Raw genomic sequence first — 18,566 nt, 5'->3', positions numbered from 1 at the left:
GGGTCTGGGGTTTGAGTCCCACTTGGGGTGCCTTGCGATGGACTGGTGTCCTATCCTGGGTGTGTCCCATCCCCCTCCGGCCTTACACCCTGTGTGGCTGGATTTGGCTCCGTATGGGACAAGCGGTTCAGGCAGTGTGTGTGTGTGTGTGTGTGTGTGTGTGTGTGTGTGTGTGTGTGTGTGTGTACATGTGGACTTATAGTGATTCATACATTCATTTTTTTACTGGAGCAACTTCTGGTACGTACTGGGTACCTTGGGTCATGCTGCACCAAAGGCAGCTGCTGTAACCACTACACTACCTTCTGCCCATGCTAATAATAATAATAATAATAATAATACTAAGAAGAAGAAGAATACAGTATTTTTTTCCTGAATATATAGTCTAATAATAAGCAAAACGTAGTATTTTTTCTGATGTAGTCTTTGTTAGGAATTATTTTACGTGCAGCTTGGGCACGTATGCTGAGGTCCAACTGGGACCAGGTCTGTTTCCCCGGAGGGTTGAGGATAAACATCACTGGTGGTGCACTGGACCTGGGGAACGTCCCCTGGGGGATTTTTCATCTTAGAGTCACACATGTGTTCGTACACTGTGTGAGAGAGAGTTCCTGTGTGAATGGGAAGTAACTACATTATGTCCCTTCAAAGTTTCGTGCAGAGCACCAAGTGCAGCATTTCTCCTGGGAGGCAATTTTGGGACAACAGCGCAAACAGAAACAAAAAGTCCAAATTATTCATTGTGAATTTTCTAACGTTTCTCCTTTTGCACCTGTGAAGTTGCTCTCGGATTTACAACACAGTGACCGATGTACTTGTGACGCTCCAAGTCCTCAGCACTCGTCCGCGTCGAGCCGCTCGCCACAACACACGCGGACTCGCGCCCGCCGCATTCCAACCGCTCCTCGGTGTCAACACAGAGACCGAGGGCTGTGCGTGAGCAGCAGAGGTTGACACGGCTGAGGGTGTCCGTAGGAAGTGACGGCGGGGAAAGATGGAGACGTCGAGCGCTGCGCTGGGACAGTTTAAACGTGAGAAGGGAACCCCGACATCAGCGCACTCTCGGTCGCACTACTGATGCTCACCTGCGGAACTCCCAGACCGGTGCCTCACATGCCAAATTATACACACAAGCACTGGACACCTGCGCAGGTGTGTTTAACCTTCAGTGCACATGTGAGAAACCCACTGCCAGTCATTGACAAGTGTGAGCTGCTGGAGGACAGAATGATCCCCTCGATGGATGATCTTCAGAACGAGTCTGTTGGCACATTTTCGCTGATGAAAACAAGCTGCGTTTAAGTGATCTTGTAAGATGTCGTAGAAGGTAGTTGATGTGAGAACAGGAAAAGCTTGATTGAGAAGAACCCTCCCTTGTGTCAGTTGGTTTCTCGTGCCATTTCCCTTTTTCTGGGTGGAGAGACTGGGCGCTGATTCTGTTTTCCTCTTTTTCAAAGCGGTTGGCCAGTTTTAAAGGGGACGCACCTCCTCCCACTTTCGATTTCTCTTTAATTAAAAGCAAAGGGAGGTATTAAATCGTCAATGTTCGGAGCGTCCGCGCCGCCATCGTGGCTTTCTCCCCAGAAAAAGGCTGCAGAAGACCGCCGCGCCCTCACGCAAACCCCCCCAAAGTCAGCCAAGCCACGGCTGTGGCAGCATCTCGCCTTAAATTCGAAGCCGCAAGGGTGGGATTGCAGAAACATTGCAGCAAAGTGACCAGGACATTATGTGCTCAAGGACACAAAGAAAAAACACACAAATGTGACAGTAGTCATAAAATAGATTTATTTAATTTATCGAATGCCCTTTTTTAATTCACAACGGCAGCATTGCATCACGCACTCCCGGTAGGATCCTAATATTGCTTTTCATAAAGGCTTAAAAATATTCCATAATTAACAGCAATTCTGACAGACACATAATTGCACATACTTTATAATCTCTTTCGGAAGATAAATCAGGAAATAGGCAAAGTCTAAACGAACGGTCCGTTCACTAGCGCACACTGACACCTGGATGTCGCAGAGCAGTCACTGGGGATGTGAAACGTGGGTAAAGGCCGAACCTGCTGGCAGGCCTCCACCTCGACTCCGTCCCGACAGGTCAAAGCACAATGCAGAATTTTCCGGAGAGGTTAATCCCCCCCCCAATGTCTAGACAAGAGATCAGTAATAGCGCACCATGAGGTCAGTCAGAGCACATTTATAACAAACAGACAAAGCTGCCAAACTAATGTAGACATTTGATTATCGCTGCTTAGCATAGAATAGGAAATAAAAGATAATCCCAGGATTGGCTCCTTTACACGCTGTACCTGCAGATAGACGTCATTCCATGCTGGAATTCAGTACCTAAAGGAGGAAGGCGACACCCCCGTTTTTGTGCGTTGTGGTGCATGCGAGAGTGCGCGAGTGCTGCGAACACCCGTCGAAATGGATCTTCGGGCGAAATCGGCAGCGACTGCGCGGCAGCGTTTCATCAGAGCACTGAGATCATGTTTTAGGCAAACTGAGATTATGGGCTGCCAGGGTTAGTCACGACTGCTTAATCTTTCCCTGCTACTGATTATCTGTGACATATTTGTAACCTCTGATCTTTGCATCTTTCTTATCCTGGTCCCATGGAAAACCAGAGGTTCCAGGAGCGATCTACCAAAATGGCACCAGAAAATCTGACCCCCCTCTTCGCTCTCATTTCTGAAGGGCCACTTAGTAACACAGCAAGTGACAGGGAGGTGTCTGTGAAGAAATCTCTAGCTGAAGGATGGAGAGACGGAGAAACCAGAGGTATTTTTACTCAACGGACAAGCTTGGGGGTCAGTGAGGTCTGTGCTTCTCCATAGTTGTCATCACTGGGTTGGACAAGTTGGGGGATGCTCGGAGGTGGGATTTTACATTCACTTGAAGGAAGCTCGGACGGAGCGGCCCTTAAGAGCCTGGGGGGGACGGTAGTTATCCACCATGTTGGACGGCTCATCCCCCTCCTGTGTGAAAAGCAGGCTGCGGAACATAGCCATCTGTGAGAGAAAACAAGGGAACGTGAGAAGACAACTCCGTGCTTCTGTCAGTCTGTGTGTACGAGAGAAGGACAGGCACGCCACACGCCCTCGTCTCTGTTCGCTCCACATCGGCAGCCGTCCTTAAGTTACCATTGCTCATGCTCAGACCTGTAACGGGGTTGTGGGTTGTGCTACACTTGCTCTGTGTCCCAACCCTCCTGGCATAGACGGAACAAACAGGGCTAGACTTAGGTAACTAAAATCTAGAGAGCCAGCGCTCTTTTCGGTTCAGTGTCCAGTGGATGTATGAATATGGATGTGGTGGTGAACCCACTCAAAATGCTGTAACAACAGGCATGTCAATAAAGAAAGACGGGTGGCAGCATGATGCACAATTTGGGCAATTTGTGGTCAGTTGAAATGTAGACATACTCGCAGAAACCTGGCGCTCTCCTAGTCTGGCTGTCTTATGCGAGTCCTTGCATTGTGTACATTTGAGCTGCTGAGTGACCCTTTAAGTCCTAGTGCACAGTTTTCAGCGTTCAGCTTACCTTGTTCACCAAGTCTAGGAATACGGTCACTTCAAAAGTCTTGGTATTGCATGGGGTATTTTTTTTCAAGGTTTATATTTTATAAGGTTTTTATAAGGTGATTTTTTTCCACAAATAGTTTGAAATTGAGGGTGCCATATTTTTCATGTTTTAGTTCCTCCGACTCTTGTTTTCATGAAATTAATGTTTAACTGAGCAATGTTAATTTTCACAGAGACCTGGCAGCTGATCTGACCTGACCTATATTGCAGTCTGAGCTAGCTGGAGTGCAGGAAATGGGGTGAGGGGTTCCAGAAAGAAGCTGAGTAAAGCATACCTCACACTTTCGTGGGTCTATGCAATCCAGGAGAGGGGCTCAGGAAGGAAAAATCAAATCAAAGAGCCAAGATACTGTTTCGGTGTTCCAAAGGAAGTGCGGTGAGGCATTCATATCGGAAAGAATACGTTGCCTTAAGCTCTCAAGAAAGAAATTCCATCTCTTCGTGAAATGTTTTGCATGAGCAATATCCATCCACGTTGCATGACATTTCGGGTCTTATCGGTTTGTGCGCATGCCCTTCGGAACCTCCCGTACTACAGGCACTATCGCTACTAGTGGGCAGGCAGAACCTTCAGCATATCATTATAGAAGACCTTTCTATCTTTATTTTAGAGCACGCAATGGCTGAATTATTCAGTGCTGATCAATTTACCCCTCATGACCCAGCTTTGACTGTAAGAAGTAAAAGGCCATATAGTCATTGACAGAGGGGGCAGAGTAAGACTGTTACTACTTAACTGCAGGAAATAAGACCCATGTCTATATTTAGAAACAAACTTTCCTTAAGTGAAAGCTGTGCTTTTGCAGCTATATTTTAAAGAATTTAAATGGTATGTAATAGTATGTTACACATGCCTGTGATATGAATCACAGAGGTAGAGATGGCAGTTTCCCAGAAAGTAATGTTTACAGACCCAAAAAGATTTCAGTGAGATCACAGTATATCAGTGGTGGTGGAGCTCCAGTTCTTGAAGGCCTACAACCTTGCCAGTTTTTGATTTAAAGTTCAGTTGACTTAGTTGGATGATGCAAAACAGGCTTGTAGCAGAATGAAGTCTGCGACCTCTTCGACCGTCCAGGATTGTACCTATTTACATCAATCATATATTGAAGCGCTATTTGTAAATGTGATGCAAATGTTTGTCATCCTCAAATTCATTGAGGACAAAGCAGGACATACAAAAACAGAAAAACAGAGGAGGGGAAAGAAAAAAATAAAGGAAAAGAATAGGAAAAACCGAACCTGGTCAGAGCTGACATTGATAGGCTCCTTCAGGACGATCCAGGTCACACTCTCCAACAGTGGGGGTGTTGTCAGGGATCCATCGTAAGTCCAATAGTCCAGAGAGCTAGGCAGCAGGACCGAAGGGTCAAAGTCCAGGAATGCAATTTGCTTGTCCTGAAGAGAAATGAAAAGAAGTGATTAGTGTTCACCCACACTCTCAAAGACAGTACATTTCTGTGCCGTCGGCACTCCCCAGTCTTCTTGCTCTCACCTTTGTCTTTATGGCTTCCAGAGCATCAAGAACCTTCTGCAACTGCGGATTAGCATCACCAATCTGAGAACACAGGGAATACACACACATATACACATGGTGAAAGTTATTTATGGCCATTTCAACATGGAGCACTTTACTGTTTTTGTATACACCATGGTTTCACCATCGAGTCCTATCTTTGTATCAAGAAACAGAAGTCCCTGGTAGTCAAATGAACATGATATCTGCAATAACATCAACACATTTGTTGATATGACTCCTCTGAAACCTCATGTGACTCATGGTGTTTTACACATAAACACCATTCTCACAAAGTCACTGTGCCCCTACTTCCTCTTCCTCTGTAGCTGTTGGGGACATTAACATGTCAGCTTACATTTATTTATTTAGCAGATGCTTTTCTCAAAAGTGACTTCCAATGGATACTATGTAGTGTTATCAGCCCACACAGCTTATTCACCACAGTGACTTACATTGCTAGAGACACTACTTACACTGGGCCATACATCAGTGGAACACACACTCTCTGTCTGTCACTCACACACTATGGGGGAACCTGGCCAGCATGTCTTTGGACTGGGGGAGGAAACCAGAGCACCCCAAGGAAACCCACACAGACTGAGTGGGGATGGAACCCATACCTCTCACACCACCCAGACGCTGTGAGACAGCAGCGCTACTCGCTGTGCCACCGTGCTCCCAGCTTATGGATAGTAGTGGAATAAGCCAACCATTCCAAACAGGATTCTAGAGAATCGGTAATCAGAACTGAAGTGTTTGGTCCTGGTCAAGTGTACCTGGAGGAAGACTCCAATAACAGCCAGGCCATCGGGCTGAGTAGTAGATTGGGCGAAGTTGGGGTACTTGGTGTTCCAGTGGACCAGATGCAGCTGGGAAGCACAAAGTGAAGGAGCAATATAACCAGTGTGACAATTTATCTGAAGAAGTCCTCAAGAAGAGTGTTACTAATCTGATCTTCTTTTGAGGATGTCTGGCAAACGTGAAAGCCAAAAAAAAAAAAAAAAATGTTACGTATTGGACATACATCTGTTACAGCATCTGTCTGACAAATTTGTAAGCGTTTCAGCCTTGGCACTTATTTTTAGGCTCATTTTAAATCCCCAGTAGACCCAGAAGAAATTCCCATACTTCTGCGGGAAACTTGGCCCCGTCCACGGTGTGCTCAGAGCCCCTGTCATCGCTGGCCCCCCAGTGGAAGTGGAACTGCCGCAGGCGGTACGTCCCTGAGATCGGCCCCCCCGTTAGCGCTGCAACAAAACACAGACCCCCGCAGAGGGGAAAATTACAGCAGGGAGTTAGCACAGGGAGTAAAGAAGGATGTAGAAGGTTGCAGGTCCAAAGCTCAGAAGAACCTATGCTCTTGGCACTACTTTCCATATCATATATCACATTACTGATACTAACTGACACTGATACTGACCAAATACTTGAAACCTTGTCAGAGACCAGAAAGATTAGGGAAACAAATCCACACCTGTCTATTCATCATCTGATTAACGATAATAAATAGCATTCATAAACGCCTTGTCAAAATTACCTGCCACCCTGTTTTACTGCACCTGTTAACTCAGCACAAAATTCACTTATTTAATTCCCTCTTGGCTTCCTGCAGCTGACCATCCATCTGGAGCAGTTCTGCATGGCAAAAGGGAAGAATGCCTCTATTGATCCGGAGTTTTGTCCAAGGCTGCTGGACTTCTTAGCTTGTGAAGCCAAACAAATAAACGATAAACGTGGGTGGGTTTGGGGTGGGTTCCGCGTAATATTAGTTTTCTTACGGGATCTTAGACGGAAAGCCAAATGTTGAAACACTGCACCCAGGGAAGATCACAAACATCCAGCTGCATTGTGTAACAAAAAAGAATATCAAATGTCACTCAGTAATCCTTAATCATTCTATTTTTACTTCTTTTCCCCTTTAGCTCAGATAAGCAGGTTATGTTTTTTTGCACCCCGTTCAGGTTGACACAGATGAGACAGCTTTTCATTTCTGCAAAGAAGTGCATGTGTGTCTGTGTGTGTGTACAATCCTGTTGTGTAAATAGCACCGCGTTTTGAAGACAATCACACAGTTCTGATTTCTTTCAATAAAGAGACTTTGTATGGCTGAGGGATTCAACACACAGATTCTGTCCCAACAGGAAGCTTTCAGTGTCACCACTAGCAGCAGGAATAGTCACCTGGCCCAGTTTCCTGCATTTTCTCAGACACGGTGCCTTTGCAGTGAGGACTTATGAAATATGAGCTTGGCAATAAGGTGGATAGGGGGTGGGTGCGGTATAGAACATGATCTGTATGAAAAGCCAAAATGTCAATACATTTATAGCGCATAGCTTCCCCAGCCACTGGCTGAGCAACGTCTGTCCACTTATTACCAAACTGCGTGTGGGGGTAACTGAGTAACAATTAATAAAAGTAACACATAAACAACAAAAATATCATTAGGATGAAAAAAAAAATTAAGATTGATTATGGAAGTAAATGCCTGAAAGTTTCCACAAAACTACAGTTATTGTGCAGGGGATTCTGTTGGGCCCCAAATATGTCAACACAGTACAATAATGAGCTCAGAGCGGCTGACCGACATCTCCTTGAGTCCCGAAGTAAGCGAGATCTTAACTAGAGCAGCTGCGTCGAGGGTTACATAACAACTCTTCGAAGGATTGGATTTTGTTCATCTTAAGGATGTGGAATAATTTGAAAATGCTAAAAGAAATTACTCATATACATACACATACACATGTATGCACACATTTCAAGTTTCTACGCTACGCAGGCTGAAAATTTGCAGACCGGTAGCTTTGAATAAAACAAAGCAACATAAATGAACACAATTTCAATATACGTATAAATATGGAAATTTGGTTCCGTTTTCCACAACACCTTCACAGTATAAAATTCCCCGGTAAAACTGCAATGTTAACTGAAAATGATCTTTGTAAACTGGTAACATAAAGAAAAAGTGCTTAATAAAAGGGTACAAAGTAGCTGGAAAAGACGTTCTAAGAATCTTCGAGAATAACCTGCAAAAGGATTTACATGCATGTTGACCTTGTGCAATTCACTTTCTATTTAAATGAAGTCTATTAAAGTGCTGAGTGTGAATTTATATATGTCAGGTAGTGGGGGGGTGGGTCAAAGAATATTACCAATATCATAATTATTATTATATCATATGTAAGCAATACAAGTGTGGTGCAAAGTGGGTTAAATGCCAGAGTTGTATAACTGAGACAGCCCCCCCCCCCCGACCCCCCACCCTGCAGCTCCCCCAGGCAACGTGCAGCGCTGTACACAGTGCGGCAGTTCCCGAAAGATCTCATGCATATATTTGCATAATTTGTGGTAAATTAGTGTCCACTCGCACTCGTTGTGCTTTGGCTCTTTCGTGCATGTTGGTCCGGTAAGCCGCGCGCGCCGATGAGTCTCCATCGGGACCACAATCCCTGGTGCGGTACCATGGAGGTGCGGCAGGTGCGCGAGCGCATCCTTTCCGACAGATCAGCGCTTTGTGTGTGTGTGTGTTTCAAAACTCAAGATTCAAGTGTGTGCGCGCGTCGACACACGTTCGGTGCCGAAATGAGCACTTCAGGTAGAGGGGACACACTGAGTGCAGCGCGCTACTGTCACCTGTCCACGTGCCTCTCCATCCTCACCTCTCTCTCTGCGCGTAAAAGCGCCTCACTCCCTTTTCGGGCACCGGCTTTCTCCCAAAACAGCGCGGGCTCTTTCACCCTTTCACACATGTCTGTGTTTGTATTTTCTGCGTCAGGGTCCGTATTTCCTTCAAGGACACTTAGAGAAATGTTGGGGAGTGGGACGCGAACCCACAACCTTCCGGGCGCATTTCTATGTTCTTTGCTGCCCCCTCGTACCCAGTTTCGTACAGCAATTCATGTAAACACACGGAAAATTTGCTGCAGTGCCCTTGAGCAAGGTACTGTACTTACCCTCGATTACCAGTAAAGTTACCCGTCTGTCTTAATAAGTAAATAATTGCATCTTTCCATTGTCAACATAAAGGAAAGAATGTAAGTGAGAAAAGGCAGCTCGAGAGTGAAGAGCAGCGATCGCGCCACTAACTGGAGCTGTCGGTGTCGTCGGCGAAGTCCACTTGGACCGAGTGTCCGTTGTTCACGATGCCGCTCGAGCTCCCGGGGTCGTACTTCACTTCGAGGGGCTGCAGGTTCTCATCGTAGTGCGCGTCCGCCGTCACGATGTCGATGGGGGACTGCCGGGGTCCGTCGGCGACCGGGAACTGCGCGCTCCACGTGTCCGGTCCTGAGCGCACAACCACAAAGCACAAAGAGCATTATTAGCGGCGCGAGGCTAGCAGCAGGGGGCGTAGTGGTTACGAGTGTCGCCCCGCAGCCTCGAGATTCGCTCCGCGCTTCGGATGCCTGAAAACGAAAGTAAACGAGGGCAAATCACGATTCACGGTGATCTCCACTTTCAAAGAACATGAAGGCACGTGCCGCGCGCGCGCAACTTGTCCCCACACGCATTTGCCGAAATGTCCCTCTCCTTAGGCTCGTGTCCTGCACGGGGGGTGGGGGGGGGATGACACGCCGGTCACCTTGAGCGCACGGCACCGCGGACGACGAGCGCGCACCCCGAGCCCTTCACGCGGGATGGGATGATCATGCGCCATGCATGCGTGGCTGCACGAGCCAACTCACAACCGGTCACACGTCACTCCGTGTGTGATTTCCTGAATGGTCTCACCGTTTTCTGGGTCGTACCCCCATCCGTGGGACATGATGGTTACAACGGAGTGGCTCTCCCAGCGCCCACGCAGCAGAACGCGCCTCGGACCCGGGTGCGAGACTCAGTGCGAGGGACACGCACGGTCACAGTGTGAGGGGATTATATACACTCCTCTCGGGCCAGTGGGTTTGGCCACATGATCCACGCACGCACTCGGAGAGCGAGCTGCAGGAGGTTGGCTGGTTGTGTGTGTGTGTGAGTGTGTGTGTGTGCGCGCGCGCGCGTGCGTGCGTGTCAGCCCATAAGATGCCCGATGCTTCCCTGTCGATGCTGCATCCTTCCTCTCAGCGATCCTCTTTATGGGTCCTCGCGAACGCTCCTCTTCTTGGCTCGCGGTTCTCTCACGCGCTGCCCCCACTCATGCTCTCCGTGGCGTGGATATTAATTTATTAATCGGACGTGTCTTATTTTCCCTACGAATGCACAGCACTTCCCAGGAGGCGAGTCGCCTCGAATCACCAACTAGCATGATTCTACACACGACGGACGAGCAGCGCTGCATTCCATTAGAAAAATCCACGCGTGAACGCGCCTCCGTCTGTGCGCGTTCTGCCACTCGAAACCCCGGACGAAACACAGATGAGCGCGCAAAAAAACGAATACAAAACAGCAATGTGTGCTTCCAGATGAAATATTCGAGAATACCCCGGCCCTGCAGTTTACTGCATGTTCCCGAGGGGAGCGTAAATCTTACGATTTCCAATGCGGTCCCCACGGGCTCGCGCGCTCTTAAAGGGGCCGCGGATCGCTTAAGACAACTTCACAAATTGCATTTACATTTATTCGTTTAACACATTTCTGCTGAACAAGGTGCAATTCATGTCTTTCTGGAAATTAATTGATAACTTTGCTTTTATTACTTCCATATTGTATTTGGATTTTTCATTTTATATTTCTTGTTTTCTTGAGTAAAATGTTACACGTCATCATGTTTATGAAACTACAGTATTTATCGGAATTTACAGTAACGGCACCGTTCCGTTTAGGCTCACTCGTGGCATCGTTTTTACACTAATTTGCGGAACTGAAGGCCGGTGTTATGAGAGGACAGCGGAAAGGAAGGTGATTTTGCACATGTTTAAAGATGATGGCTGCTCACAAATTAAGTAATACCCCGAATTAACAGATTCCCGTTGACTGCCTGCCTGTCACGCTTTAGAAAGTCACGAATACGCCGCTTTCGGGGGCAGTGCTGCGCTGCAGTGCCATCAGTTGCGGAGCCTCTAGTTTCTGGGGGCACGGGAGCGACGCAGCCGAGCTCCTGCCGCCACCTACTGACACGTGGACTTCATACCAGGGATTCCTTTTACACCACTATTTACCTTAGTGTGTTCCGCGATACCGAAAGGTTCATGTGTTCTCCCAAACGCTTTTTTTTTCGGGAATTATTAATAACTCCCAGTCGGCTTGCTTGACTACTCTGGAATGTACCCCCCATGTCTCTCTCACTCTCTCACTCACTCACACACACACACACACACACACACACACACACACTTAATATTGCTTCTGTTATACCACAATAAAGAAATTATCGCTATTCTTAGACTTAAATGGTTGATAAAATATCAAAACGTCACGAATGAACACACTGTTTAATTGGGTTTGTATCCAAATTAAGCACTGCCAATAAACACAAAACTTGGCTTTTTGGAAGAAAAAAATGGTGATCACGTATGTATAATTTTTTTTTAATGAGAAACGTGGTATAATGGTGTTAGGAAATGTAATGCTTTTACAAAGGAACGCAGACAATTTGCGCATTTTAACTGGAGTGCAAGATAGAGAACTACAAACGCTGGGAAAACAGTGAACTACAATTCCCAGCACCGCCATCGGTAGCGCGTTGCGGTCGCACACAAAATACGTCATACAGAAAACTAGTGGAGGCTTCGTGGGCTGACCATCGGTAAAGGTAAAATGTGTTTTTCTGTATTCTGTTGAAATCGCAGTTGCACTTTTTCTTAAACATGGCCTCCTTTAAAGTATCTCATACAGGTTAAATATCTTTTAAAATTCCCACTTCCGGGACTGCCGTCTGTAGTGAACCACGTGTTAAGAGAGACTGACCGTCCTCGGCCATCGTCATGTGGTTTTTACTCTGTCTTCGACACACAGATTTTCTGTAATTTCTCCATCAGCAGGCGACCATGGCAAAAAATAAACAGAAAGGTCAGAAACAGAAGAATGTGTTTCAAGTCGCCAACAAGATGAAGATCGCGAAGAATAAAAACAAAGCGAAACCGGTGACGACGCACCTCAAGCGTGTAAGTGATGATTGATTGATTGATTGATACTATGGTAAAATGGCAGCATCCGCCGTGGACACACACTACAGTACTGGGAAGTGGTCCTGGGAATTGACGGGACGGTCAGGTATCCGCTGAGTGTTGAGCTCACAAACAGAATTGAGATCCGATCGGAAGCCCTGTCGTAACTCGGGTTGTTCGTAAAACGAAGTGACAACCGGTAAAAGCGGGTCAATACAATATGTTGAACATTTCTCCCCTAATTGGTAGAAGGGTTTGTGTAAAAACCTCAGATAAAGCCTGTAGTGGACTGAAATTTTCCATTACTTATTCCATTTCCATGATGAACCGCTCGTCCGCTGCGGAGTTTACCTGGAAACAGGGTACAAGGCGGGGTACACCCCGGAGGCTTCATTTGATCACCTTTTGTTAACCTGAAACAATGTGAAAATGATGTGAATTTCATGATTAAAATTGCACAATCTGCACAAGGTATCCAGTGCCGACAGACTCTCATCACGTACGTTTGCACAACATTTTCTCAGCATCTTTTATACACACACACACACACACACACACACACACACACATTTTCAGAACCGCTTGTCCCTTACGGGGTCACGGGGAACCGGAGCCTACCCGGCAACACAGGGCGTAAGGCCGGAGGGGGAAGGGGACACACCCAGGACGGGACGCCAGTCCACCACAAGGCACCCCAAGCAGGACTTGAACCCCAGACCCACCGAAGAGCAGGACTGCGGTCCAACCCACTGCGCCACCGCACCCCCGTCTTTTTTTTTTATATCCATCCAGCTTAAATAACTCCTCAGCGGAGTTGCCGTGAACCGGAGTCTAACACATACTACGGTATATGTACAGCGAATAAAAAGGTAACGATTGAGATTTGCTTTTGTGTCTTAGCTGGTTCCGTTCTGTAAAAGTCTTGGATACAGCTTTGCACTGAAATTGATATGTAAGAACAAAATTTTATCTTTTGTTAAATTTCATTTTGAGCTAAAGTAGGTGTACTTTATAGTACTTTTTACCCCGAATTCAGATCTGTTGTCAGATTTTTTCTATCCGGCTGGCTTTAAAAGTTACAAAGCAGTTAAGTTTTGAAAAAATGTGTGTGTGTATGTATATATATATATATATATGACTTTTTCACAAATAAGGCTGCTGTTACACCAAAAACATCTACAGAGTTACTTGTAAAACGTACGAGTGTCTGCTTTTCGGCCGTATTTGTCCTCGGGAACATACTCGACTTGCATTGGGACAGTTTTTCCCACATCCAGAATGTCTTAGTGAAAACTTTCGTCAGTGTGATCTCAAAAGTAAGCTATTGTACGTCACAAACGATGAAAATAGTTGTTTTGCAAACTTTTTGTTTCAAATACTCATATATTACCAGCACCAATACGTGATGCGCTATGATATGTAAATACACCGGTACGTAAAAAGGAATGGTGATGGAGAATTTCAGAAAACATTTGTGAATTCAATGTGCAAAAATACAAATTAAACAGGCTTTTTTTTATGGAGCAAAAAACCTGTTCACCAGTCTAATTATTATTCTCGGATTAACCTCGCAAACATGCACAACGTTTGTTGTCTTGTGTGACATGCCGCAGCAGACAGCAATGGGGGGGTAGAAAAGTGGGGGGGGGGAAAAAAACAAAATTTGAAGTGCAGAAAAAAGAAAATTTGAAAAAATATTTTGTATTTCTGAAAATTTCTAACTGGAACGTTCATAACACAAGGAGCCAGTTAAGTTCTTTATTCAGGTTTTAGACATCATGACTCGTTCTGGTGGAAGTGCGGAGCCTTCGGCAGTGAAAAGAAACGATGTGCTTTTTCTTCGTTTTCAGATCAGTGCTGTTAAAAACGAAAAAGTCGACAGCTTGAATAAAACTTTCACAGCCATTCAAAGGGAGGTGAAAAGTGTGTCCAGATGCACAGCGCCAAAGGAAGTCAGAAAAACACCGCAGGTAAGAAAAGGCTCGATGCCTTCCAAGTTCATCGTGGCCTTTTAAAAATTTGTTTTGTATCCATGTGCAGTAAATAAGAAAATAGCTCCGGACCCCTATTCCCTCATCAAAAGTTCAGCGCTCGAACAGCCGGCCGCTCGAGGAAGCTGGTGAACCCTGTATGGTCGACTAGTCGCAGTGGTGTGGAGGATGGAGCTTGCTGGCGATACAATATGTCCCAGAGGAGGGACATCCTACTGTCTGTCCGTGATCAGTGCAGCTTTCCCCCCAAATGTCCCTTGGGTGACACGGTGTCACAGCGAGTAGCGCTGCTGTCCCACAGCACCTGGGTGGTGTGAAAGGGCATGGGTTCGATCCCCGCTCAGTCTGTGTGGAGTTTGCATGTTCTCCCCATGTCTGCGTGGGTTTCCTCTGGGTGCTCTGGTTTCCTCCCACACTCCAAAGACATGCTGTTCAGGTTCACCCATAGTGTGTGAGTAACAGAGAGAGTGTGTGTTCCACTGATGTATGGATGAATGACCCAGTGTAAGTAGTGTATCTAGCAGTGTAAGTCACCGCGGTGAATAAGGTGTGTGGCCTCATAACACTACATAGAGTTCATTGGAAGTTGCTTTGGACAAAAGTGTCTGATCAATAAATAAATGTAAATAAAACCATAGTCTTGCTGTTGGAGGAAGAGGGATGATTCTGCTCTTATTACGGATTGTCGTGCGAGACAGACACGGACCATCATCTCTCTCCCCTACTCTTCCTGTGCCTTAGGTTGCCAGGGAACCAGCGAGGGAACCGGTGAATGTGGACAATGCAGCCCAGCTGTTGTCCCAGCTGTAGCAGAGGGTGGGAACGTCCGGAGGAGGAATGCCGGAGAAGAGATCCGCCGTGCCGTTCTCGCCGCACACGCACAAAGTGTGACGTTCGCCACCTCGGTGCGTGCGAAGCGGAGCCGACCTGGTTTATTTCAAGATGTCTGCAAGGCAGCCCGTTTGGGGAAGAACGGTGGACAGAAACTGAAAAGTGCTGTTGGTTCATTGATACAAATGGAAGGAACGCCTGGTCCCCTGCAGCGGCGTCACTCTGCACCTCACCCAGAACCTTGTGTTGTAAACAATCTGCAGCAGTTGCTTCATTCATAGGAACATCTGTTCTCCTACAGCAAGTATTCATATAGTTTTGGCAACGTGTGTCAGTACAATGTCAAATACTGCAGTAAATTGCCTAGGGGGAAATTGTTTTTCTGCTGTCGAAAATCTGCATTAAATTTATGTGAAATTTTGTAATGTGTCATGGTCTTCTTTCCTTGTTTGGGAATAGTTTCCAACTTTTTTGACGTACTATTGGGCGTCTATTAATCCCTCATGTAGAGTGTTGTGACGACGCTCAAATTTTTTTTTTTTTTTTTTTTTGTGGACAGACTTCAGTCACTTGGCTTCTCCTAAGAAAGAAAACTTTTAATCTATTTTTTTAAAATATGTTTTTAATCTATATATTTTTTATATATGAGGGTACACTTAAAACTTTTAATCTATATATTCCCATCTAATTTCAATAAGCCCTGGTGATGAGCATGGTCGCGGTGCCCCGGAGCCTATCCTAGAACCTATGGGAACAATGCTAGGTGGGTGGGGGCACCCTGGACAGAATGCCAGTCCATCTCATGGTAACCACACACACACACACCGAGGGAAGTTTTGTGTGTGTGTCCAGTATCTCACTGTGATGTCTGTGTGGCGCAGGTGAGATTCATATCGCTGTATACGTTGGTTATGGGGGGAGGGGGGGGGCGGTCAGGAAAAGAGCTGCTCTTTCATTACAAAACCTCATATCAAAAGTGTTAATAAACGTGAAACAAAAAACCGGAGTCGAGAAGCGTACGTGTGTTTCCAGCGTTGCTGAACAACGCTGACGGGTTGGGCCCCGTTGCTCGTATGACTGTGTCGACGTGCGTTACCGTGACGCCCCCGTTTCAGCCTCTCTGCCCCCAGCGAGAGGAACCCTTGAGACGCCGCACCGTCTCGATCCTTGTGTCCCCGTCCCGTTGTCCGAGGGAACCGGTACAGTTGTCTTACCGTGTTTGTGTGGGTTTCCTCCAGGTGCTCTGGTTTCCTCCCACAGGAATCTAAATTGTTGTTAGTCCTCCGTGAGTGTGCGAGTGCCCCGAGATGGAATGGTGGCCCCTGTAAAGTGCACCCTGCCTTATGCCCTTCGGCCATCGTTTCTATGCTTATAATGTGAAATTGACGACGGCCCCTGCCGTGAGCGTCCCTTCCGTGAATTATGTCCTCGGCTTGTTTTTCTCAAAACGCCCGACTCCCTCGAGGACACTAATGATGTCGTATATGGGCCTTGTTTGTCTTGGAAGGCAGTCCGAGGCCTATCAACAAATATTAGCATTTTAATTTGATTTTTCTTTTTTCAAAAACTGTCGTACTGTAATGGCACATCAGTCACCCAGTCGTACCTCATAAACAAATCTATTGGTGGCAGCAGAGAATAAATTCATATATACTCTATATAAACCTCCTTCTGTAATGTTTCTGATGTGAGATCCAGGTCACCCAGAGCTTTGCAAGCTGACAGTACTTTGAGAGTTATATAGAAATATAATATCACGGTGAATATAATGGTGCAGAACAATTATCGGAAGAGTTAATGGTTTCGGAGGCTCCCCGTCAGGTACTGATCTAACACTTCACATTTTTTGCTTTTTTCCCCAGTGTAGCAGTTCACCACTAGGCTTCCTTGTCGCTTTATTGAAGCTGATGCCAGGAGGTGTCAGTAACCGGGTTCTGCGCCACCGACTCTCGGCCCACTTAAGGATCATCCTCGCTAACAGCGTCCGGCGTTTCTCTCCTGCGTCGCTTGATCCCTCTATGGAAAGACGCTGCACGCGGCGAGGAATCTGCCGCTACGTTTGTGACTTTCGTTTTCGACGCAGATCGACCAGCGGAGCTGAATTTAGCGTCCACGCACGACGGGGGGGAGGGAAAGGGGTTTTCGTTTTCCGGAAGTTCACAGCGATGGAACTGCGCTGCCGATCTCCTCGCGATCGTGAAACGCACACGCTGTCTGAAGCCGCTTGTCCCAAGCGGGGTCGCGGCAAAACGGAGCCTAACCCGGCAACGCAGGGCGTAAGGCCGGAGGGGGAGGGGACGCACCCGGGACGGGACGCCGGTCCATCGCAAGGCACCCCAAACAGGAGTCGAACCCCAGACCTGCTGGAGAGCAGGACCCGGTCCAACCCACTGCGCCACCGCCCCCGTAATAGCAGAAGAGTGGCCTGTAAATAGACAGAAAAGCTAGGGCCGCGTTTTTACGTATCGTTGCGTCTCCCCTCATCTCCACGTGTATTCTGTAGGCTCCGTACTCCGCATTTAGAAGGAGCGGAGTCAATAACCTTAAGGAAGAACGTGCGTTCGTTCGGAAAGCGGTCGTGCACCAGCAGAGAGTCTGCGTCCAAGAGGGATGGCAAACACGAGCGGAGCCCCGTCCATTATGCGGTATTGAATTTAGATTACGGGCCTTTGGAATAACGCAGACGAGATTATATGGCCGACTAAATAGGTTCCGCGCTTGGATCGTGATAAAGTACAGAATCACAAAGAGTAAAATCAAGTGACGCTCCCAGTTCGAAAAAAAACAAAAGAAGTCTCCGTTCAGAACAGTGCAAATTAAAGTGCATCCACAGCATTGCTGCATGAGATGATTGTTGTGTTTGTTATAATTAAATCAGTGAAGCAAGAAGAGGATATTATGGTTACTGGAATAATTGAAAGTGTTTGCATTCACACATCATGCCTGTTCATGGCAGAGCACAGTCATGCATTAAGTGGCCAATAGATGGCGCTGCACCTTCACTGTACCATCACCAACCCCCCCCCCCCCCAATATTTGTGTGTAACTCTGTTGATACAGGTTCATTTCTTTTTTGTAGCCAGAATAACTGAAAATTTCTTATTTATGTAGCTGATGTTCACCGAATGTCTTCACATTAATTCATGATTTTTCCCAAAGAGACTTACAATCTTACAGTTATTTTCCCATTTATATAGCTGGGTAATTTTGGGGTACGTACCTTGCTCAAGGGTACTACAGCCAGCCAGAGGTGGGATCAAACCTGCAACCTTTAGCTCTAAAGGCAGTAGCGCCAATCACCGCACTACCGGCTGTCCCTGTATTTACACTACTGAACTGACAACAGTGGTTTTCACATTAGTGCAGATGGGTAATTTTTACTGGAGTAATTCAAGGGAGGTGTTTCGCACAGGGAGCTACAACTGGGGGTGTTACTCGAACCTGCATCCTTCACAGTGCAGGACAGCGGCTCTAAGCAATACGCTACTTGTCTTTCCCCCATTACTCCCCTGATCAGTATAATATTCACATTTATGTATTTGCATGTTCTTTTGAAATATATATTTTTAAATATTTTATATTACATTTATATTTTTAC

General features: G+C 46.5%; 2 protein-coding genes across 4 annotated transcripts; one reads left to right on the top strand and one right to left on the bottom strand.

The window, feature by feature from the left end:
- Window positions 1–1,762: 1,762 nt before the first annotated feature.
- On the bottom strand, window positions 1,763–10,513 carry LOC108927765 (carbonic anhydrase-like). Its single transcript, XM_018741297.1, has 7 exons — window positions 9,835–10,513; window positions 9,193–9,390; window positions 6,238–6,356; window positions 5,886–5,978; window positions 5,086–5,148; window positions 4,833–4,988; window positions 1,763–3,016 (listed from the first exon to the last, which is right to left on the bottom strand). Exons 1-7 carry the CDS (start codon window positions 9,866–9,868, stop codon window positions 2,897–2,899), a joined length of 783 nt encoding a protein of 260 aa, XP_018596813.1. The 5' UTR covers window positions 9,869–10,513; the 3' UTR covers window positions 1,763–2,896.
- A 1,216-nt stretch (window positions 10,514–11,729) lies between these two features.
- rbis (ribosomal biogenesis factor) lies at window positions 11,730–15,362 on the top strand. 3 transcript variants are annotated; one of them, XM_018741102.1, is made up of 4 exons: window positions 11,730–11,791; window positions 12,018–12,143; window positions 13,997–14,116; window positions 14,879–15,362. In XM_018741102.1, exons 2-4 carry the CDS (start codon window positions 12,027–12,029, stop codon window positions 14,945–14,947), a joined length of 306 nt encoding a protein of 101 aa, XP_018596618.1. In that variant the 5' UTR covers window positions 11,730–11,791; window positions 12,018–12,026; the 3' UTR covers window positions 14,948–15,362. The 3 variants fall into 3 exon arrangements, with proteins under 3 accessions (XP_018596618.1, XP_018596619.1, XP_018596617.1); XM_018741103.1 differs by having other exon boundaries at window positions 11,736–11,791; window positions 12,021–12,143; XM_018741101.1 differs by lacking the exon at window positions 11,730–11,791 and having other exon boundaries at window positions 11,815–12,143.
- Window positions 15,363–18,566: the final 3,204 nt, after the last annotated feature.

Source organism: Scleropages formosus, chromosome 19, assembly GCF_900964775.1.
Source record: "Scleropages formosus chromosome 19, fSclFor1.1, whole genome shotgun sequence".
In the NCBI taxonomy this organism is placed as follows: Eukaryota; Metazoa; Chordata; class Actinopteri; order Osteoglossiformes; family Osteoglossidae; genus Scleropages; species Scleropages formosus.
Note: the sequence above shows the minus strand (reverse complement) of the source record. Positions and strands in the feature narration are given on the sequence as shown.

What these genes read in the sequence shown, in the direction of transcription:
- rbis (XM_018741102.1), top strand. Translation starts at nt 12,027, where the DNA reads ATGGCAAAAAATAAACAGAAAGGTCAGAAACAGAAGAATGTGTTTCAA. An exon ending in TGACGACGCACCTCAAGCGT is followed by an intron (nt 12,144 to 13,996) that starts GTAAGTGATGAT and finishes CTTCGTTTTCAG; the next exon opens with ATCAGTGCTGTTAAAAACGA. An exon ending in AAGTCAGAAAAACACCGCAG is followed by an intron (nt 14,117 to 14,878) that starts GTAAGAAAAGGC and finishes CCTGTGCCTTAG; the next exon opens with GTTGCCAGGGAACCAGCGAG.
- LOC108927765 (XM_018741297.1), bottom strand. Translation starts at nt 9,868, where the DNA reads ATGTCCCACGGATGGGGGTACGACCCAGAAAACG. An exon ending in GGGGTACGACCCAGAAAACG is followed by an intron (nt 9,391 to 9,834) that starts GTGAGACCATTC and finishes TTGTGCGCTCAG; the next exon opens with GACCGGACACGTGGAGCGCG. An exon ending in TTATTGGAGTCTTCCTCCAG is followed by an intron (nt 5,149 to 5,885) that starts GTACACTTGACC and finishes CTGTGTTCTCAG; the next exon opens with ATTGGTGATGCTAATCCGCA.